The sequence below is a fragment of the Cavia porcellus genome, unplaced genomic scaffold, assembly GCF_034190915.1.
Source record: "Cavia porcellus strain 051 isolate PalLab524CR breed Dunkin Hartley unplaced genomic scaffold, mCavPor4.1 scaffold_18, whole genome shotgun sequence".
NCBI classification, from domain to species: Eukaryota; Metazoa; Chordata; class Mammalia; order Rodentia; family Caviidae; genus Cavia; species Cavia porcellus.
The window spans coordinates 23,585,807-23,610,171 of NW_026947501.1; the positions used below are offsets into that span (position 1 = coordinate 23,585,807).

Consider the following 24,365-nt stretch of genomic DNA (forward strand, 5'->3'; position numbering starts at 1 on the left):
ACTGTATAAATGTCTGGAAAATAATGTAATTCAGCAAGGGAAAACAATTATTGTTGGGCATAAGGTTAGAGAGGAGAAGTAAAAATTAACAGTAAAGAGACATAAGGGACTGTCATCACGTTACTAAAGTCAGTCTAAAACCAGGTTGTGGTAACATTGCACAGCTAAATACATTTACTAAAATTATACATATAAAAGTGAGTGAATGCTATATATAACAACATTAAAACTTCACAAAATAAGTAATGGTAACATCTAAAGAGTGGGTATTTGGATATTAGTCTACAACTATTTTAGCACTGTATACTTGTAAGTCATAATAAAATGATTAGGAAACATACAGTTCTCATAAACAACAAAATTAGGAAAAAGACCTCTTTCTCTTGGCAGCTCACAGTTCTAATCACATTTTATAAAATTTGAATTGTTTTAATCACACATATGGCATATTGAAGCTTTTGTTTCACGATATGAATAAAGGAGCTCTGGGATTCCAGTCCCATCAAAGTTGTCTGTCTGGACACTGTGCCCTAAATCCACAGCTGCTGCTGAGGGCAGCTGCGTATACACTGAGCCACAGATGGGAACCCAAGCCCAACATCGTCCATGTTAAATTACCATACGGAGAAAACTGAAGGGTCAGCTCTCTGTAAATTATAGTGACAGTAATATCAAAATAGCCAAGGAATAAAACCTCAGAGTTCTTACATAAGAATCAGAGATTTTCAACCAAAAAATTTACCATGGGATTCTGACAAATAAAGAAGTTCAAGTATGGTTACATACAAGTCAACATCATCTTCCACAAGCCTTTAATTAAACCCAAAAGCACCAATACCCAAGTATCTAATTAGATAATCAGCAAAGAGTATTAGGCTTAAGCAGAAAAACAGAAAAGAAATACTTATGAAGAGATAAATCTTTTGTATTTGTACTATTTTTCTAAGATGTTTATCATTACTAAATCTATGCATATCCCAATTTCTAAGAGCAAAGTAGTTTTACTAAGCCTTTAAAAACAAAGTCCTTTAAATATTCATAGATGTAATTTCCAAAGCGAAACAAATACTGTTATAAAATACTCACTTTTAAATTTTATAAACATATTTTTAATTGCCATATTTTATATCAAGGAATATTCCTTTACACAAACTTTCAAAACTAGTATGAGCATTAAAATAAAAATAAAATAAAAAGTATGTGCATTTTAGGATACTTATAAGAAACTAGAAATATATAAATAAAAATATGAAAGACAATTACTTGGATTAACTAGATTATGTCTAACATGTTGCTTTTCTAACTCCCAGCTACCTTAGGAAGGCGATATTTATATATGTACTATGTATTCCACTGTCCCTAGTGGGATGGTTTTAAGTGATGAACAGGAATTATCTAGCAGAGACCTATTAAAAGTGTACTTACATGTACTTTTCCCTAAATACTGAGATGGGGTAAAGGAAGGATATTATAGTCTTATGCCTATTATTTATTTATCCTTAAGTATTACAATATTTATAGTGATCACTAAAATATGTGAGTTATATTAACTGTTCACAATAAAAAACAAAATATATACTGGTCTACAAACGAGCCTATTTCACCAGCACTATGATTACACAATTATTAAAGACAGAAATCAAAAATTTACCTTGGTACTGGCCACACCAATCTCAGGACCAGCATTAATGTGGACCCCACAGTCTGTCTCTCTTGATATAGAACTGCCAACTGTATTTGTGATCCCCACAGTTAAAGCTCCTCTCTCCTTACAGTAACGAAGACCCATCAGAGTGTCTGCTGTTTCACCTATGTAAAAGATACCAAAGAACTAACATATGGAGTAGATTCAGCATCTGCTGCCTTTTGATGCAAAATAAACTGACCACTCTTTTAATAATATCATTTGTTTTACATAAAGCATAAAACATGTACTTAATTTATAAAACTTTTATTAAGATCTTTTTCTGCTTTTGAAAGCTCAGCACTCTGAGCATAAAAGGTCTTCATTTTACCAATTCTTAAAGAATGTAACATTAAGGGGCTGCAGGTTTACCTCAGTGGCATAAGCGCCTGCTTGGCAAGCACTGAGGTCCTTTGATTCCCAATACCAATAAATAAATAAATAAATAAATAAGCACTTCCTTTAAAAAAAAAAAGAATGTAACATTAAAGTAAATCTGTACTTATCATCTGTAATACCAATTTCTTTACCAGTTTTTGCCAAAATACAGTAGAATTACTACAAAAACATTACTTCCCTTCCCTTCATACCTGACTGACTAATGAAAAAGCAAACATCATCTCGAAAGACTGGTGTGTTTCTGTCCAGGAAGTCACTGGCTAGTTCCACCATCACTGGCAACTCAGTCAGCTCCTCGAGCACCTGACGTGTCTGCAGAGAAAAGGCGATATGGTCATCCAACTTGCCTTCAGATACTTCAGATACTCTTTTCATTGCACTTCTTAGAATTCAATTGATAGTTTTCACTTTTTCTGATCATAAAAATTATGCGTAAAGTTAAGAAATATAAGTAATATATTAAAGACAATCAAAATCCCACTACCCCATAAGAACAGTATTCACTGTTAACATCTTAGTACGAGTCGCATTAGACAGCTAGGAGTGCAGACATTCTTACAAGCAAATACACTCACATGTATTATTTTGAGGAGAGAAAGCATTGCTCCAGTTGGAATCCATGAATGAACCTGAGAAGTGAGCAATGCTAGCCACCCTCAGCGCCCCTCTTGTACACACAGGAGGCGTGCTCCCTAGTCCAGGACGGTACAGCACTCTTCTCGCGGACTCGCAGGAAGACAGCTGTAAGTGGTCTATCTGTGTAAAGAGCTGCGCAGAACAGATCTTCCACAGATAAACCATTCAAGGAGTCACTGTTCTATAAACCCTTGTCTGATTTTTACCATTTTAAACATGAAAAGACATGTTTCAACCAAAGAGAGTTTTACATGATGTGTTGCAGGTACCCTCCAAAACCCAACATAACATAATTAAAAATGTATAAGCTACTTACTGCTACACCAGCATGGTAACTCGTTCCACAAGCAATAAGAATCAAACGCCGACACCTCTGGATCTCCTTGATGTGATCCTTCAAACCACCCAAATTCACTGAAATAAAAAGTGGTATATATAATTATTTATGTGAAGTAGGCAATTATTTTTTATGACTATCTACAGTAAACATGAGAAATAATATTGCTGTTTTAAGAATTCATATTCCTTTTGGGATAAATAGTTTTCCACAGTCATAAAAGTAAAGTAATTGGTTAAAAGTTAATTGCCCCAACTTCCAGAAGAACATGGCAGATAGACAGCAGCAGCTATGGAGGCTCTCTGAGATACCCCACTTACAATCCAGGAATGCTGCGTACAAGGAGTCCTAAGCAAGGAGAAATACACCCTACTGACCCAGGAATGAACTAAGCTAAAAGAAACTAACTGAAAATCCAATCCTGGTGCTATAACAGGAACAGATAAAATCTCAGTGCGGAAGCTAGAACCCACACCACTAGAAGCCGCGATCTGAATTTCCTGCTGCCACTGCTGCGTCCAAATCTGCAGGGCAGGGAGAGAGATGCGCGAAAGCTCTGAGAGTGGGAATCTGCGAACCAAGTTGAGAGCAGGACTACCAGGGAGCCCTACATCGACTTGCGGTGAGTGAGGGGAACAGGGACCCTTTCATAGAGTAGGAGGCTCCAGCAAAGGACATTCTGGGACCGGGCAGACTTGCCGGAACAGGGCGCTGCAGTAACTTCAGTCACATATTCCCGTCTCAAGCGGGACTGGTGGGGAGAGCCTGGCCTGCGTGACGCCACTGACTTAGACCCAGTAGGCTAGTCCAAACCAGGTCCCAGCGCCTGGACGTGCAACCTAGCGGTGAAGCCTTCGGTAGGTTAACCTGGAGGGGCGGGCCCAGCAGAGGCTGCCCAGGTCTGTGTCTCCCTAGTACACTGCAGTGGACAGGAACACATAGCCGGCACAATTCAAACAAACTATAACCGAAAAAGAGAAAAAAATTGGGCCTCCTACATTCACTTGTATGGAAGGAACAAAAAGTATGGGAAGAGGAAGCAACAAGAAAGGGTCCTCAATCCCCAATCCGGAGAACACTGATCCAGGAAAGGGAAACGCAAAGGAAGACAGAAAACATGCAATATCAGACACGGCACCAATAGACTTAAAGCGGTATCTCCAGAGCCTCATAGACGAGTTTAAAAATGAAGTATTTAACGAATTAAAGCAAGAGATAGGTAGAATAGAGAAATGCTAAGTACCACCCAAGAAAAAACAGATGGTGGAATGGAAGAACAGAAAAAAAGGGGAGAATTGTTTGATGGAGAAAATAGAGAAAACGTAGAATACATGAAGCAGGTTCAAAGAAATTACCAGGAAACTAAAAACTCTATCGAAAGCTGGCATAACAGCTTGAAAGAAACTAAGGATAGATTATCTGAATTGGAGGGCAGACTTGTAATATGGGAGCATGAAATGAAAAACTTCTTAAAAATAACAAGAAAACAAACAGTAATAATACAAAGACTAGAAGATGATAAGAGGATCTACAACCTAAGAATTAAGAACATAAAAGAAGAAGTAGGGACACAAACAAATGGACTACAAAAGCTATTCACAGAAATAATACAAGAGAATTTCCCTAATTTAGCAAAAGGTAAAGATACTCAGATGTATGAGGCACACAGGACCCCAGCCACCTACAACCCAAACAGAGCTACACCCAGGCGTATAATAATCAAAATTCCAGAAATCCAATATAAGAACAGAATACTAAAAGCCATCACAGACAAGAAACAGATCATTTACAAGGGAACAACCATCAGAATTACAGCAGACTTCTAGGCACAAGCCATCAAATCATAAAGAGCGTGGGGGGAAATAATTCAAGCTTTGAAACGTAACAACCTCCAGCCAAGATTGATACATCCTGCAAAACTGTCCCTAGAAATTGATGGAAAAACAAGGTGTTTCCAGGATAAAGAGAACTAAGGGAATTTTCAAGCACCAATTCAACTCTACAGAGAATACTGCAGGATATTCTAAAAAAGGAAAATACCAAGACTTCAGAAACAGTGGCAGAGAGGCCACAATGAATGGAGCAGAAAGCAAAATGAAGAAGACAAACTGACAACTAATGACAGAAAAAGAGCTCAACAGAAATGAGGCAGAGAAGATTGGATGATAGGAACAGCTATTTTGGAGAAAACAAGATATCATAATGGCCAGTGCTGATTTAATATCATCTTGCTTTGAAGTCCCATCAAGCTTTTATTCTTTTGTCTCCATCAGTCTTAACAGGTTGTTATCTTATTGGATTTTATTATATGTGATAATATAAGCAAAAACTTTTATAGACAAGGAAATTATACAGAAACCGTTGTTCATTTTCTGATAGTTGGTTCTAAATACCCTGTAATACTGTCATTCTTTTAAATGGTTTTACATTGTCTTGATATGTTTGGTGCTACAGTATACGAAGTTATACTCAAAGATTTCAAGGAAAGAGACATTATGGTAACTACTTGTATGTCGGGATGTCTTGTGATGAAACACTATTTTGCTTAAATGGTTATGCTTTGACCTGTGCTGTTTTGTTGTTATGCCCTCTTTTATCTTAGTCTCCTTTTTTCAATTATTTACTTTTTATTTTTTTCTTTTTAATTACGGGAAAAATTTTTAAAAAGCACAATATATTATTATAGTAACCCACTTTGATTTCCTATTAACTTGATTTGAAACCCTGTATAGCCCTCACCATCTTGCTTTGACTGATTTTCCCCTATTCTGCTTTGCTTGATAGTACCAAGTTCGAAAGTATAGGCAACAACCGTACAGACAATAAGATTCATTATGACGCCCGTTCCGGTTGACTATTATCTTCTTTTAAAGCCCTGTAATGTCTCCAATGTTTTGGTTTTATTCTTTACTGTTTTGTTCAATTTATTATAACTGATGATATAGGCAATTCTTTTTAAGATAGCAAGAGGCAGTATGGTAACCATTGTTGATCACCTTGTATTTTGTTTTTACATTATCTATTATGTCCATCCTTTTGATTTGACTGACTCTGTTCTGTTATGTCACATTTGGTTTTACTCTCTTCAAAAAAAGTAGTAAGAACTGTGGGAGTAATAAAACCCAAAACGTGTAATTGTCATTGTATAAAAGAAAGGAAAAGAAAGTGCTCTAAAGAATATAACCGCATATATATTTAAGTGTATAAGACAGATAACCATATTACTGAGTTTTGTTGGATCATTGAACAAAACTGTTTTCAGTCTCACTGTTTGAAGTCCACTTTATATGCTTTAATTTTGTAACTTGAACAACTATTTCTTTTTTTTTTTTTTGGTCTTTTTCATTTTTATCGGTACCGGGGATCGAACTCAAGACTGCCTGCTTGCAAGGTAGGTGCTTATGCCGCTGAGCTAAATCCCCAGCCCCTTGAACAACTATTTCTAAGATAACAATATGTAATCTATTAACTAGTGATTTCCTATTGTTTATTTTTTCTGAAATTCTGTATAACTTGTACCCTATTTGTTTTTTTTTTCTTTTTCTCCTTAATAAAAAAAAAAGTTAATTGCCCCCCCAAACTAGTAATTAACCTTAGTCGCCCTCGCCCCACAAGCACACACAACTACAGTGCTTACTGTGTTCTACTTATTGCAGTCTTTTTTTGTTGTTTGTTTTGTTTGTTACCGGGGATCAAATTCACAACCTCGTGCTTACCAGGCAGGTGCTTAAGCCACTGAGCTAAATCCCTGGCACAATTTGAGTCATTTTTACAACTGTTTCTTTCAATTAAAAGCTCTTTTAAAAGCAAACCACAGGATTGTGGTTAATCAGTAGATGCTGAAGGCTGCGGTTTAGGAGGAGACAGACAAAAGAGCACAAGGAAATTATTCCACATCTCAGCTTTACAAAGATCATGACTATGACCATGGCATGGAGGTTGCCAAAACAGAATTTTGACTTGTGGATCAAAGAAACAGAACAGAGGATGCAGAAACAACTCCAGCCATACTCAGTAGCCTTCTCTTTGACAAAAGAGCCTTGTCTTTAACAAATAGCCTCTTTAACAAACAGTTCTGGGAAAGTTGGCAATCTACATGCCAAAGATTGAACCTAGACCTACATCTCTCATCATGCACTAAACTAAAACAAAAATGGATCAAAGAGCTAAATACTAGAACTGAAAAACAAAATAGGTAAAACTCTTAAAGACACAGGTATAGGCAAAGACTTTCGGAACAGAACCATAGCTGAATAAGAAATAATACCAAGAATCAACAAATGAGATCACATCAAATTAAAAGGTTTCTGTACTACAGTGGAAACAATAAACATAGTGAAGAGACAACTTACAAAATGGGGAAAAAATTTTGCCAGAAATTTCTCAGAGAACTAGTAACTAGAATATATAAAGAACTCAAATAAAATTAGACTCCCCCAAACTTAAAGACCCAATCAAAAATGGATACCTGAAATGAATAAACAACTCTCAGACAAGAAAATAAAAACAGCCAATAAATACATGAAAAAATGTTCAACACCATTAGCCATTTGAGAAATGCAAATTAAAACAACACTGCGATTACATCTCATTCCAAAAAAAAAAAAAAAAATGGCTATCATCAAGAAATCAAATAACAAATGCTGCAGAGGCCATGTGGAAAAAGGAACACTTGTACATGCTAGTGGGAGTATAAACCAGTGCAGTCATTATGGAAATCAGTATGGAGATTGCTCAAAAAGCTAAAACTTGAAATCCCATTTGACCAAGGTATTCCTTTTCTAAGTATCTTCCCGAAAGACATCATATCAAGCCAGGCATGGTGATGCACACCTGCAATGCCAGCACTTGGGAGGATCACTGCGAGTTCGAGGTCAGCCTGGGCTCAAAGTGAGTTCAAGGCCAGCCTGAACTACATAGTGAAACCCTGTATCAAAAAAGAAAAACAATCATATCACAGTGATGTATGCAGGCCTGTACTTACAACAGCACAATTTCTAATAGTTAAATTTTGGAAGCATCCTATACATCTATCAACAGATGAATGAAAAAAGAAAATGTAGTTATACACAATGGAGTACTATTCTGTCATAAAGAAGGATAAGCATCTTGAGATCATATGGATGCATCTTGAGATCATAATGTTAAGTGAAATAAATGAGACTCACAAGCTTAAAGATCTGGAGACTTTTCTTTTGTGAGAAAATATACAAATAAAGTACAAAATAAGAGAGAGACAATAAAAAAAAAGGAGAAAAAGTTACTGTAATCCAGCATGGATGATGTATCTAAAGATAGGCCTTGATTTAGTATATTCTCCTATAGGTTTTGTATGTTTTTGGCCTATTAGTCTGGATGTTATCTGCAATATATGACAATTAACTTGAAAGGAATTTGTAAAATAAATGAATCTGATGTTAGCAAAAAAATTATTTTATGGAGATGAGTTATGTATATGTATCAGTTCCTCACAATGAATGTAATCACTATGTACTACAAACATGTACTGAAGAAAATTTTAAATTTTTAAAACTCAAAATTTTATCCAGAGGCTGAGGCACGTGGATCACTTGAGTTCTCATAGTTCAAAGCCAGTCTGAGCAACATAACAAGATCTCATATATTTTTAAAAAGTCCATTTTAAAAAAGGAATTTTACATAAAGGAACATAAATTTTATTATATCTAATTCATAAGCCTGTCTGGGAAAAAAACTATCTTAGTGTTATGTTTCTTACCCCTTTCCCTGGGTATCCAAAATATTGTTTTGCATACAATATAATGCCACTCTCCTCTCAGCCTGTGCCCGCTCAGCAAACGCTGTGGCCACTCACCTAAGTGCTCCAGTTAAAAGCCGGCAGCATCCTCTGCTGCTCTCAGCCCTCTTCCACATCTACCGGCATCTCTCCCATAAAGCATTCTTGACCTCCCAGAGTGGTGGTGCACCTATGGCATGCGGGCCACAGCAGGCACACAGTGCTTTCTGTCAGCATGCGAGCCAAGCAGCCCTCACTTTACCCCAGCAGCTGGGCATCAGAGAGCAGTTGTTTTTCTAAACTAAAACCTCAGTGTTCAGGTTAAGCTGCAATGCTGGATTGCCATTCAGACACTCAGTCTCTAAAAGGTTCACAATCACTGCCCTAGAGTTTTCCCTCCACACACAGCCACAGTCGTCTTCAGAGTGATCCTTGAAAAACATAAACCTGGCCTTAAAACCCTCCCATAAGGTGTGTCCTCTTTTTTTTTTTTTTTCTGTCTCCAACTATTTACATGGTTCTTTTTTTACCTGTATGTTATCTGAGAAACCCTTTATACTGACTAGTTTTCTACCTGCAAGAAATTTTCATTCAGCATTCATTCTCTCACCCACCTAGCACTGCCTGAGTGGCCAGTAGGTGAACGTCCCAATCAGGGCCCTGAGTAACTTCCTGGGCTCTAAACTCACACAGCTGAGGCCCTAGCGGTGGAGAAAGAAATGTGCATCCTTGTGGGCATGGTCTTCCTGTGCTCTCCCAGCCTCCACCAGTCATTCTCTTTAGCTCCCCATCCTCTTTCCTATTTTAGTTATATTATAAAGCCAAGGAATATGTTTTACTTTTTATTTATTTGAATGATTTTATATCTTCATCTTAAAATTTTAATAGTAGGGGTATTCCATTTTGAAATCAGAAAAATAGAAAACACACAGTAGAAAGTGTCCCTGGCTTCCCAAATAACTTAAGACTCCCACACAAAGTCCTTTTTGCGTCTTCCCAGCCCTCGGCGACCTGTCGCCTGCTTCGCTCTGCCGCATCTCTCGGTGCCCTCCCTGTGGCTGCCCTATCCACACGGGCTCTCTTGCATTCCTGCACTAGCTGCCTGCTGGCAAAACCCCACACATTTAGGGATACACCACAAAGGTTTGTTTGGGAGGGAAACAGCAGTTCTAGGATGGATCAGGGTCATATTTTCTGTATAAAAGTAGAGTACCAGAGGGACTTGCACTGCAGAACAACTGGGAGGTAAGATGATAAAATTAATTAGTCACTGTGTTTCTCCAAAAGTAGTCCTAGCAAATGCCCTGGCAGTTGAGGGAGTTTAGGGTAGATAGATCTAGAAGTTACCCAAGGTCTGAACTGATAATGCTTTTGAGAGGAGCCTTATTCTGATAATGTGTAGGCCATAATTACTAGAAATAGCATGAATGCCTGGTAGACAGGGGCAAGAACAGAGAGCAATTGGAGCACCACTGAATACATGAGGGTCACTGACCAGCGCCATGCGTGACGAGCAATACGACACTGGCAACACATTCGACCTGCAGAGCTGTGACTGCCTCATCTTACAAACAAAAAAGTAATAGCTATCCTGTTTATATTATAGAAATGTTATATATGTAATTAGAGACAAAAAAAATCTTTTAAAATCATGAACTTCTCAGGGCTGAAGGTATAGCTCATGTTCAGGGTTCTGAGTTTGATTCCTAGTTCGTGGACAGAAGAGAAGACTTGATGCCATGAATTTCTCAATGCCTGGCTCGTTCTCCTCCCTTCTGAAACAATTATTTTCTTGACCATAATTCCATAAGTACCCTAAATGGTGTATCTGCTGCTCTCTTACTCCTTCTAGCCCACTCAACTGCAACCGCCCCTACCCCTACCCAGGAGACGGAAATCCCGGTTTGCACTGCTCCTGCTGCCCTCCTAGCCCCCCGCCCCTTCACTTCACCCCCGACAGGGTAACACCTACGTAACAGCTGCAGCTCAGTCTCGCACTCCTTCAGGACACAGAGGAGACTGCGACCCAGATCATCTCAGCAAAGCACAGCTGGGTCGCCTCTGGCTCACAAGCCTTCTATAAAAGGAGGTACCTGCCACCCAGCCCCAACAAGAGAACGTATTCCTGGCCTCCACGGTAGTTCCTGTTAGTTCTTTCCTTCCTTTTTACCGCTCTTTGAGTACTAGATCTGATAGACAAAAGTCTATAAATGTTTGCACAAATAGCTTCCTAGTAATTTTCCACTATCTCACCTTAACTCAGGCTCTTCTCCACAACTGTTTCCATCTGATTCACCTATTTAAACCTTCCAAATCCTTCAAAACTCACAGCTTCCTGCTTCATGAAGTCTTCCCTGATGTGAAAGCTGCTTTCACAAGTAGACTCATTTTCTATTTTCTCCAAATTCAACATTAAATTTTTGGCATTTCAACAATAAAATTTCTAATGATAATGTGATACTAAATAAGACAATATTTTGCCTTTTGTTAAGCAATTATGTATTCATCACTCCCTTCTAAATTATTAGAACTTTAAGGGTAAGACTATACCAGGTATCATTTTTTGATGGTTTACTCTTGTCTATGAAACTTCAACTTTGAAACTAACAGTTTGTAGAATGTCCACACACAAGACCAGTGCTGCACTCTGACCTCCACCTGCACATGCAGGAAAATAAAGGTTCCCCCACACAGCATCAGAATCTCCTAGAAGACCTCTGGGAGGGTTACACCTTCAGTTATTTACAACCTGAGAGAGAAACCCTAGCCTGATACATGTAAGTTTTCTAGCAAGCAGACCAGGACTCATTCTTCCTATAACACACAGTGCCCAGGACAGAGCCCAAAACTATCACCCCACAGTCATGGCAGGTACCCAGTGATAAAATTTACCATTTAACTGTTCCTAGGCACACAATTCAGTGGCACTGAGCATAAGCCCACCTTTGTGCAAACAACACCACTGTCTATCTTCACATCCTTTACATCACCCCAAACTGAAACTATATCCACTAAACAGTAATTCCTGCTCCCCCCACCCACTCTTGGACATCTGGTGACAATTAAATCTACTTTTGTCTCCATCAATCTGGTTACTCTACATATCTCATATGAGTAGAATCACACACTGAAGGAGGAGCCTCCAGTGACAGCTGGCACTCAGAGGTATTCTACAAGGCTACAGGGGTCACTGAACTCCCAGGTTGCTGATGGCACCTCCCCAGAAACCTTCACTCTAACCATTGCTCCGTCCTACCAGTGTAGTCGTCAAAGTTGACTCTTCCTCTCATCGTGTTCACAACAGATTCGGGCTGCTCAAAGATTTCCTTCTGCATAAATGAACTGAAGTTGCCTACATTAATAGAAATTAGAACATTAACACAAAAATTAATTAATCCAAGAATAAGAAATGTGTACATAACTAGAAGTCTATTTCCTTTGGCTTGACAAATGAAACAAAACGCCATGCAACGGACAATATTTACGTATTGTGCAACTAAAGAACTGGATGAATATATTTTACTCTATGTGAAGAAAAACAAGTATGGAGATAGCAAGAACTTGTCTCAAAAATGTTACTATCATTTACCGCACACCTAAAATATGCAGTTTTAACAAATCAGGAAAATGACAAGCTTAATTTCTGCAGTCAGACTTAGGCTTAAATCATGGTTCTATCCTACACCATCTCAACTAGGGAAATTTCTTAATCTATAAGATAACAACAGCAGTTATTTCACAGTGTGGACTGTACTGTGAGTTTAATATAGCAAGGAACTTGACATATAGTTGTTGTGCAATAAATGTCAGTTTTTATTCCCATCATAACCCAACCAGAAAGGAAAAAAATCAAAATAATCACAATGGTTTATAGCAGTAAACATGGCATTAAGTGTGCCAGGCACTGTTTCAATGTCTTTACATAATGAACCCTCTTAACCACCACATACCCTTAATGAGGTAGGTTCTATTGTTCCTATCTAACAGATAGGACACAATAAGTAACAGAACACAAACTATATGTATACTTTAAGCATATCTTTAAAATATCAGGTACCATTAAAATAATTTCTTTTTTATGATGTTAAAAATAGCAAACCATGAACTACTTTAAAGAACTACTGTAAGCCATGTATGGTGGCATATGCCTATAATCCTAGCACACTCAGAAGGCTGAGGCAGAAAGGTCACTGTAAATTCAAGGCTAGACTGGATTACTTAGTGAGTTCATGGCCTTGCCTAAACTATATAGCAAGAACTTGTCTCAAAAAAAAAAAATTACTATTAAGATCAAGAGATAATTTTTCTAAAAAGTCACCCCTTTTCCTGAGGTTGCCTCTTTACTAATCATGTGGAAGATTTCACTCAACCTTATTATTAGATTCACCAGTGGACAAAAATTTGACCACCTCCATTAAGGACACCAGGCTACAATATGACAAAAACTTTCACCCTTCATGATCTGTTGGAGTTCCATCTGGAGAGTCTGTACAGCTCTTCCAGGATGATCTCGTGCAGTTCGTTTAATTCGATGGATAGAAAGACGGCCATCTACCACCGCTGCAACATCATCATCCTCTAGAAAGATGACACGGTTGGTGTGTTCGATGACAGCACTATAAAACATTCAAGGAGATATAACAGTCAACCATGGGTCAGTATTCTGCTGAAAGGACTATCTGCAGGACACAAGGACTAAATTTAAATACAAATGCTATAATATTGCTGTAGTTCCATAAATTTTCTGACAATGGCATCACCTACAAGGCAGTGACAGGATGGGGGTGGGGGTTTTGTGGACCAAAAAATAAGAGGCTCTCTGCACAACAATTTAACCGGATTGGATTAGCTCAAAAGGCCTGGCTGTTTCCTCCTTTCCTACACATCACTAAATCCTGCAATTTTAATCCCTAAATATTTCTCAAAGCTTCCTGTCATGTCCATCACCACAAACTAGTACAAACTGCTGTCAGTGGTAAGGCTGTCTACTGTAGTATCCTCCTAATCCCTCCAAGTTCTCTTTTATCTCCATCCATTCATTGTTTTTTCTGCCAAAAATCGGTATCAGAAAGTGTAGTAGTAGTTAGGGCTTGCAAGAAGAACGATTACATACAGGGCACATCATTTATAGTATTTTGTGATAGTCACCCAAGAAGTTAAATACAAAATGTAAGAAATTCATCCGCACACTAAAGGACCCAAGGAAATCCAGCCGAGGGCTGGATCCCACAGCATTATCCTGCATGAGTCCAGCTGAAGACCTAGAGCCCACGACACTCTCCCCCAGAAGTCCAGCTGGAGGCCCAGAGCCCATGATGATGATTCATGTAAGTCTGCTTCACAGATGTGCACTGGGAAGGCCCAAAGATCAAGAAAGTCTATGCCAACAGGAGTGAAGGATCTGTGCTAGACAGAAGGTTCTGCACTGGAGCCAAGAAGCAATGCTCAAACCATGGACCAGGGCTCCCCTCAGAAGTATCACAGCCATCCTCAGTGACAATGAGATCCCAAGCTCCTCCTCCAAAAACAGTCAAGTACATATCAGGGAGCCAGCAGGACAAACTTCTCCTGGAGCTTAAACATCACACATCTTCCCCTCTGGGGCCAGAAAGTGATGTTCAAAGTAAGGAAGAAAGCTCTCCCAAAATGAACCACCGCCATTCTCAGCAACAAGGTCCCAAGCTCTTCCAATAGTAATAGCCAAGTTCAGATCAAGGGAAATAGCATGACAAACTCCTCCAGGCGAACCAACAGCTCCAAACAACAACATTTAGGAGAACCCACAATGCTAGTCTTCCTCTCCAGGTCTCTTTATGCTGGCAACTTTCCTCAAGTGGGCCATCTACACTCAGTACAACGCTGATTCAGTCCAGCTGGTATTTAAGTTGACCACCAGTTACCAATCCACTACAGAAAGTAACTCTAGTCAAGCTTTCTCCTTTACTCAAGAAACCAATAATGGCTTCTATTTGGCTCCCAAGGAAAATATCAAAATACATTATCATGAATGACCCCTACACTTCCTTCTCCAGCCTCACCTCTCACTCTCCATTCTAGCCTCACGTACATCTCTCCTCAACTCTCACAGGATGAGCCATCTGCAGAAAATCAGTGTTCTTCCCTCTACTTAGTCATCTAATTAACTAATTTCTCCTTACTTCTCACTTCAAGCTTCATGTCCTTAAAAAAAACCTACCCGCAAGGAGATAAATCACCCTGTTCTACGTATTTTGTAGTTCTTATTACAATGGAAAGTTTATATTTGTGTCATTATTGTTTAAAAATTCTCTTCTATTACGGAAGTGCTCTTTAATGGCAAGCAATGTTTTTATTTCTTATTCACTATGCGTCCTTGAGACTAGCATATGGCTTTGCTCAGGGTGTTCAATATGAATACAAGAAAAAAAAAGACTGATCGTGCCTGTAATCTCCAGTTAAACGGTAATTGTCAGCTCCATAACAAAGCCACTTAATGATAGCAATGACAGATACAAAATAGAAAACAATGAACCTTGTTTTCCCACTGAGGTAATATACTCCCTTAAGTCCTAAATGTTATCATTTTCTAATTTTTATTATTTCCTTTTATTTTTAGCCATACTGAGTAACTCAAATACCTACTGCCATTTGTATGACCATTTTATCCACATCACTATAGTTCATACAATCTCTTAATACTATTCCTTTATTGACGTGATAATACTATAAATTCATTCTGAATGTAAACGATAAATATGCTTGTTAGAATAAAAGTAAAATGGGCTCAGCTAGTATACTATAATTGGTATGATACCACTTAAGCTATTTTATTCGCTAATCTAGCTTAGTGGTAAGATGTTTGCCTAGCATGCTCAATGCCTTAGGTTAAACCACACTGCAAATAATGACAGCAGTAATGAATTAATCAAAATTTCTCCTTTCTACAAAATCCAGGTAACCTGAATGAAAGGAAGGAAAGAAAAGTGAAAGAAAAAAGAGAAGGAAGGAAGGACAGAAGGAAGGGGAAAGCGAGAGAAAGAGAGAAATAAGGAAAGACTACAAGTGCTCCAAAGTAACTGCACTGGAACAAGTGTCAAGGACTATCTGTCTCCTTGCTAAACCAACCTACACGCTTCAGAGTGGGACAGGAGTGCACTTATGGCCCCATTTCTAAAAGGCTACTTATACTTCTCAGTGGAGAAGGTTTTAGAGCTGAGAATACAGATCAGTGGCTTGCACAAGGCCTTTGGTGTGATCCCTAGTAATACGAAAAAAGAGAAAGTTCTCCAATAAAACATGACTAAATTTATACAAAATGACTTCTTCATTTACTACAGCATGAGAAATTTTACTAAAAATTCTCTTTGAACCAATTGAGGATGCTCACCTTGCATCAGAAGCAAAGTAATACTCTACGGCTTTTTCTTCAACAGGGAAAAGGCAAGTTGTGCTGTCTACACGAGAGAGATTACAGCTTCCTTTCTTGTCTTTGCCTAGCACATATAGTTAATATGAATTGGTAAATATGTAGAAAATCATGGTTAATTCAGAAAAATACATAAATTTTTACAAAATCAAGGAAAAAAAAAAACCATTGCAACACAAAGTAGTTTCAGCAATTTTAAAATGCCAGATCACCCTTTTCCATGCAATAAGCCAATAAGAACAGACAAGAAGTGTACAGTGACATAGCAACCATAAAATATAGCGTGGCAGCTAACAGTGCTACACTGTAAATTTTTTAATGTAATATTTCTTTTTCAGGTAAAACACAATAATTCATTAATATCATAAACTTTTTTCACTAAAATTATAATTTAATTTCATACCAAACTTGATAGACCTAATACACATAAATTTGTACTCCTATACTTATCACAGTGACTATTCTTAGGAATGTACATTCAAAATTCTCCACTCTAGCTGGGCATGGTGGTGTATGCTTGCAATCCCAGCACTCGAGAGGCGGAGGCAGGAGAATCATTGTGAGTACGAAACCAACCTGGGCTACAAAGTGAGCTCAAGGCAGCCTGAACTGCATAGTGAGACCCTGTCTCAAAAATAAAGAATAAATAAATAAAGACAAGAAAAAAAAGTTCTCCACTCCTGATTATTTGGTGAGTTTTAGAAGACATCAAAGTTTAAAAACTAATATAAAATGGCAACCTAAAAATGATAATACTATAGAAATATAACAGATTAGTGTTTATCAGGTTGTAGAATGGAACAAAGGTTGATTACAGAGGGAACTTTTGTGAGAAAGGAATTTTGTATACGTTGATTACAGCAGTCGTTAACTGTTTGCCTTTGACCAAAAGTCTAGAAACTGTCCATCAAAAATTGAATTTTAGGGCCAGGGATTTAGCTTAGCGGTTCAAGCATTTGTTTGGTAAGCACAAGATTGTGAGTTCAATCCCCAGGACAAAAAAAAAAATTTTTTTTTGAATTTTACTCTATGCAAAAAAAAAAAAAAAAAAAAAAAGGACTGGTGGTATAACTCAGGTGCACAGTGCATACCTAGCAAGTGCAAAGCCCTGGTGCAAGCTTCAGCATTCCCCAACCCACCCATCCCCCAAAAAAGTGAATTAAAAAACAAGTAGAAGGCGCCAGGCACAATGGCACATGCCTGTAATCACAGCACTGAGGAGACTGAGGCAAGAGGATCATGAGTTCAACTTGTACTATATGCTACCTGGTCTCAAAGAAAATGAGAAGAACTGCCCAACCGCTACCTTTCAAAAATAAATACAATTTGCTTTGTTTACGGAATATCCTAGGAGTGTTAAATTTCATTCCAAACATTCTTCGAATAAAAGAATATTTATTAGAATATTTAAGAGGATGAAGTATCACTACCTATTTAAATAACATCTATACAACTGTAACATACCCAGAATGTTTTCCCATATACTGATTATCTCATGAGATGTAATACAATTATCATCCCTGTTCTACAGAGAGAAAAGTGGCTTTTTTGTCACAACTTGAAGAAATGACAAAGGCCTAATCACCAGTCCAGAGTTCTTGCTTTACACAGCCCCCTCAATAAGATGCTAACTCTCACTGAACCACTCATTACCTCCTAGGACCTACAGAAATAAAGCTTACTCAAAAGCAATCTATCATGGCAAATTTTTCTTCCAACTTCTTAAGACCTTAGCTATGGTTTTTCAATTATTTCTAAAAGTATCCCAAACAACCAACAAGGTAATGTATACAGATAAAATATACACAAGTGGAGTTATTAAGAGAGATGGAGAATTCTAGACCCACATTCCACATTCTTACTGGCAAAGTTTTCTTCTAGAAAGACCAGTGGCTAGGGAGAAGAGTGATAGGGAGAGAAATAAGTTCTAACTAGTATCTCAGGGGCAAAGGTTATTTAAGAAAATAATGTTCTGCTCTAGACAAAAGAACGAAAGCAACAGCCATTAAAAATAAATAGGTTTAGGGTACTTTGTTAAGTGTTTTTCAAGAAAGCAAGAATTAAACACTAGTATTATGGGCTTCAATTTCCTAAGTCCACCACTTGTAAAAGTCTACCTTTTACATGGAAAGGTTTTAACAGAACGTAAACAGAAAAAGCATATATTGTTGTTTTATATCACTAAAATGGTCGAGTTTGCATAGCTGAAAGTTCTACGCAAAAAACTGACTTCAAACATAAATAAGAGAAACAACAATAACTCTAAATTCAAATAAAGCCAATCTAAATATAACTACCACTTTGTTCAAACTAACAGAGTGCTTTTTTCAATTTAAGCATATATCCAACATACTTTTAAACCATAGAAAAAAATACTGCTACTATGTCCTCATACCTCAGAGATTAAAAAGAAAAATTAAAGCAGTTTTCTAAATGCCAAAAGCAAACAGACAAAATATACTCTGCAAATTAGAAAAAAAGTCAGAATGTTTCCCCATAAATAAGCAGTTTTTTAGAGGCACATTCATTCACTTCAAGAACAAAGAATTAGTAAAGAATGAACAAAAAGAGAGTAAGATTCCTTCCCATTCATGCAGAAAGCATTTCCCACCTCTTTCTCCCTGTGATCCCCACCATGTGAATTTTGATCCAATCTGAGTCCTAGCTAAGGATATACAACAGAAAAAAAAATTCTACTAGTCAGAGAACTCAAAAACAAACCTTTTTCACTCTAGACAGAGCTATATACATATATACATATATATACAGATAAACCAAAGGGACATTTATTCAAACTTAAGAAAAAGAATTCTTTACATTTACTGCACTCAGTTTCCATGTTTCCACAACAGCAGGAAGCAAAAGCAGTTTTACCTGTTCTATAGAGTATCGGAATGTGATCAGTAGAAAGCTTATGTTCACTCCGAACGCCAATCAATAGGGGGCTACCGCGTCTGTAATTGGGAATGAGTCAAAATGAAACCTTTTATTATAAATAATGTGCTAACAATATACAACTTGAATTTAGTCAGTATTTTTCAAATAATGTATTAATTATTCCTCTAAACTCAACTTTAGATATATCAAAACAACTGGGTCAGCAAACTAAAATCCACAGACTCAGTGCCTATTTTTATAAGTAAAATTTGTTTTAATTAAATTATTTATTTTCAATGGACAAATTGAAATTAAAGAAAGTTTTATTGGAATACAGCCATGCCCAGGCTATTACAAACATCTCCTGACTACTTTCATACCAGAAAAACAATGCTGAGTAGCTAGGAAAAAAGAGGCTGCATAACCCAGAAAGCCTAAAGTATTTATTACCATTCCAGAATAAATTTGCCAGTTTATCCCCATTTCAGAATAAGTTTGCCAACTGTCACTGCATAACACTACATTTAAAATTTTTCTCCTTTTAAATGTTAAATAAAACCCCAGAATGCCAATATATGTTTGCATTTTAGGCCTTCTTCTTAGTAATCTTGCCTACAGATTAAAAATAATCTCTCTCATGAAATCTTAAGGTTCCTCACTGTTCTTGACTTCATGATAGTATCTAAAAAAAGCAATGATAGTACAATTATCTAAGAATGTATCAGTAATGTATGTTTCCAAAAAATATGGAGAAAGTTAGTATTTTAGTACTATAATTAGAGAATATTCAATACCCAAATTCACAAACTAGGGGGCCAAGGATTTAGCTCAGTAGCTCAGCAGCACTGTGCCTGCATGGTAAGCATAAGATCCTGAGTTTGATTCCCGATACCCCCCAAAAAGTTAAACAAATTCACATAGTAATGATAGTGTCTCCCCAAATAGAAAAGGCAAATCATAAATGCCAAATGTATTTGCTTTATTAAGACATTTTGTTAAGTGAAACAGTACAACAAAATATAAGGATTATATGAAAATGTATTCACATAAATATCTGAAGCATAACCTTTATAGTAAAGGTTCATCATTTATAGGCTACAAAGAATAACCCTGTAACTCAAATGTTTTAAAATGTTTCAATTACATAATTGATTAGTCATGATTAGATTTTTAATGTACCTTGTCCCAACTGCTTGTCCAGGAAAATGAACACTTTTAAATACAAGTGCAAAAGCGCCTTCCTATGGAAGGGAAAAAAATACATTAGCAAAATTTATTATAATCAATTATCAAATATAAAGTATTTAAGATATACTGATGGGGGCTGGGATTTAGCTCAGCAGCATAAGCACCTGCCTTGCAAGCAGGCGGTCGTGAGTTCGATCCCTGGTTCTAATAAAAATGAAAAAAAAGATTAAAAAATTTAAAAAAAAAAAAAGATATACTGACTTCAACAGGGAAATTTCTTGTTCACACCAAGGCTCTTTCACAGTAGTTTATAAATAAGTATACATTTTAGGTATATAAAACCAACTTTTAAACCAAATCTATTTTCAAAATATGCTTGAGATAACAGCCCCCAAAACAGACCACTTGTACATGCTATCAACATTTCTCAAAGATGTAGTATATCTTTCATACTAAGACTTAGTAAAAGACAGAAATATAAAAGTAGACAAGACCCCAAGCTCAACATCCGAAACCCCTTCTCTGCCCTAGTAACTGTTCACTACTGTTAACTTCCATTCTTTTTTACCTTGATGTTAGTCATGGAAACATACACACTCAAAATTATTAAAATGCACTCCGTCCCGTCCCATCAACCCAACCTCCTTGGGAACAGGACCTAATGAAGAATAAATAAAGGGAAAAAATGAAGTAGAAGAGTAAAGAAACACTACAGAACACAAAGTGGACTATACAGCAAACAGAAGGGAAAACCTATCAAAAACAAGAAAGGCCAGAAAGGCACACTAGTCTGCCTTGGGCAAAAGAAGGAGCAGGTGTCTATACAGTATTCTCCATCTTCCTAACTGCTTTTGGTACAGACATCATAAGGTTAGGAAAGATTCTGGGACTCAGAAGGGAAGAAAAGGGCTTTTAAATGGGACAGCTACAGTTACAGGCTGGGAAGAGTAGTTAAGCATTACTATGGACTTCAAGAGTTTTATGGGTGTCTTCAGTCTTTAATTAGGGCAACTGAGATAGAAACAAAGGAATACTGCTTTCTCTTGAGCTGGAAAATACTAATCCACAGAGGTAAAAGGCCAAGGAAAAGTTCCCAAAAGGAGGAAAAAAGAACTGAGTATGCAGGCTCAGACATACGCAAACATTACCCCAAAATACTCGCTCCACACTGGAAGGTAGACTTGTGCTAAGTTATTGGATAGAAGCAAGAGGAATTAACTCTCCACTGTAAATACTGTGTAATGTTTGTATGTGGTATGTATGAGTCTATATATACACATAATTTTTTGGCAAATTGACTTCTCAATTTCATGATACCACACAGCCAAAATAAGTACAATATTAAGTGCATGTCTCAGGGGGTACTTGTAAGTCAAGTATTTGTCTCTCGAAATTACTCAAATTGAATTCTTAGATATGGATTCAAAAGCAAAAATAAAAAACACTCAAGAAATTAGCATAGTTCCTGGTTACCAGACTTAATTTTATGGTTCTCATGGTTAATAATGATATAAGCATCTCAAAAAGTATAGCTTTAAAAAGGATTCCAATATGGTCGACTACAGAGGGAGATGTACACGAGAAGCTCAGAGGAGAGAAACTGGATAATGCAACTATTCTGAAACCGTAGGAGCAACTACACCCAGATTCAAAAAAATTAACCTCAAAAAAAATTCACCTAAAAAGCAAACCCTCTATCAAACCAAATTTCTGGGTTGTTGAAAAAGGGCCCAGGGCCACCACTGGTCCACAGTTTCCCCTGCACTTTACCCGGGAACAAGGCATCTTGGGAATGAGTCGAACAGCCCAAGCAGAAGGAGACAGTGCTGCACTATTCCAGGAGTGTCCGGGAGACAAGACACTCCTGGAACAGCGCTCTGTCACACCAGGAAGAGGAAATCCAGCACGGGAGCTAACTGCAGGTGGGGTTAGAGGGAGGTAACAAATAGCAACCAAAGGAAGGGAGACCAGCAAAACACACACACACACACACACACACACACACACACGCGCATAACCCCTTCCTACCACATCCTCCCAAGCACTGTCCCTGCAGCATCCTACCCACCATGCACTGCTCAGCGAGAGGCTGAACACTGCAAACAGTGGGGGACACCACGTTCCCTGGCAAGAAACCGTGGATCACAGAGGTTAGAAAAGATTCGACAGAGCCAGATCAGAGTCAAATCTCTTGTCTGTCTGCCTGTTCTGGGTTTGCTCATGTTTATCTGTCTATCTTGCTTGTCAGCATTACTTTCTTACTGTACTTTTTGTTTTTATGTTTTTTCCTTTATTCTTCATTTCTCAGTCTTTCTCCTCTTTCCTCTTTTTAACTTTCTTTCCTCCCTATTCTTTTCACTTTGTTTTTCCACATTTTCCTTACCCTCTGTTTCCTCGCTTCTTCTCCATCTTTCATGCAATATATATATATATATATATATATATATACACACACACACACACACACACACACACACACACACACACACGCACACGCACACACACATATAGCAGGTGTCTATATGTATACAAAAGACAGTGAGAATAGACCTAGGCTTTAACTTGACTGGTCATTTAACATGACAGAACCCTTCATGGTCACATCAGGGTAACCCTTAACAGAATTGTGTTTAGAGGACCCCAACAAAGCTAACTACAAATATATTAACAGGTTTAGACAATCTCACAGCTTCCTTCAACACCTGATTACACTTCCTTCTGCTGATTTCTCCTCCTACCTTCACAAACATTCTCTCAAACCCCAACACTAACCCTTTAGCTATAAAACACCTCCATCAGAGGCCAGCCTCGGCGTGTTCTGCACCCAGTGAGTGACCCTGACCCCCTCGCCGCTTACTGACAGACACACGTGCTTCTCTCTCTTTCTCTTTTTCTTTCCCTCTTACCTCCACATCCCAGACTAACCGTAATACCACAACAATGTACTCTTTTAGGAACATCAATAAAAGGGTGAAAATGTCCAAACAAGAATTAATGTTAATGATAAATATATGGCTGAATTTATGAATGCTGTTGCAATCAATAAGAATTCTCTCCTTACAACACAGTGACAAGTCCAACCCAATTAAACTGAACAGGTTGAAGTGGCAGAAAATATCTCTTGATTAAAAAAAACCAAGAGCATATCACTGGAAAACAGAATTTAACTAAAGAGATATTCTTGCCAACAACAAAATCTCTAAATGACTTCAACCCTCACCATGTACACACGTGTACACACACACACATATGAAGTAACATGGAAAAAAAGGCAATAAGGTATCTCTGAAAATTCCTATCTCTCTTAAAGCAGATTCAGGGGGCAACAGAGAAGAAATCAAACACCAAACACCAGAGTTGTTACAAAATAATCTCAGAGAAAAAATAGAAACTCATGTGAACCCAAAGATAGTAAACCAATCAGAGTGAAATCAACAAACTGACCAAGAGTCACATAAAAATTGGAAGCTAATTAAGACCATTCAAGACATGAATAACAAATTTACCAAACAAATAAGAGTCCATGAAAAGACACTAATCCAAAATCCTAAGATAAATGATTCTATTGAAAATATCAACAGCAGAAATGAGCAGTGTGAAGAGAATGTAAGATCTTAAGAACAGACTGAAGCATAAGAAGACAGAGATCCCCTAAAAAAACAAGCAAAGAAACCGATCCAAAAGTGACACATGATGAAATGAACAGATATTTTAAAGAAAAAGAGACACTAAAATACCCAGTGCTGATCCTGGAGTGTCATAATGTGAAACCCAGAAATAGTATTATTCTTTGTTCAGGGTGGTATTAGCCTGCTTGGTTTTGTTCAGTCTCAACACAATTGAAGATATGGATAACTGCATGTATGTTTAAGTGTATAGGATTGATAACCATATTTCTAAGTTTTTGTTGGATAGTTGAACAAAACTGGTTACAATCTCACTGTTTGAATCCCCACTTTATATGCTCCACTTTAGCATCTTGAATAACTATTTGTAAGAAGACAAACTGTAATCATCCGGGGTTTTTTTTGGGTTTTTTTGTCTTTTTCCTTTTTATCGGTACTGGGGATCAAACTCAGGACTG

The 24,365-nt window shown here is 37.5% G+C and overlaps 1 protein-coding gene across 2 annotated transcripts in view; it reads right to left on the reverse strand.

Moving 5' to 3' along the window:
- Gfpt1 (glutamine--fructose-6-phosphate transaminase 1) overlaps nucleotides 1–24,365 on the reverse strand; it is a 63,940-nt gene that overhangs the window by 14,411 nt on the left and 25,164 nt on the right. The window contains exons 7-15 of one of the 2 annotated variants that reach the window (XM_005003364.4): nucleotides 20,273–20,334; nucleotides 19,091–19,170; nucleotides 18,828–18,881; nucleotides 16,178–16,283; nucleotides 13,264–13,427; nucleotides 12,068–12,163; nucleotides 3,036–3,133; nucleotides 2,275–2,395; nucleotides 1,652–1,809 (exon numbers count right to left, since the gene is read on the reverse strand). In XM_005003364.4, coding sequence (XP_005003421.2) covers nucleotides 1,652–1,809; nucleotides 2,275–2,395; nucleotides 3,036–3,133; nucleotides 12,068–12,163; nucleotides 13,264–13,427; nucleotides 16,178–16,283; nucleotides 18,828–18,881; nucleotides 19,091–19,170; nucleotides 20,273–20,334 — 939 coding nt within the window. The remainder of the gene's footprint in view (nucleotides 1–1,651; nucleotides 1,810–2,274; nucleotides 2,396–3,035; nucleotides 3,134–12,067; nucleotides 12,164–13,263; nucleotides 13,428–16,177; nucleotides 16,284–18,827; nucleotides 18,882–19,090; nucleotides 19,171–20,272; nucleotides 20,335–24,365) is intronic. The other variant, XM_003469036.5, reaches the window with a different exon arrangement.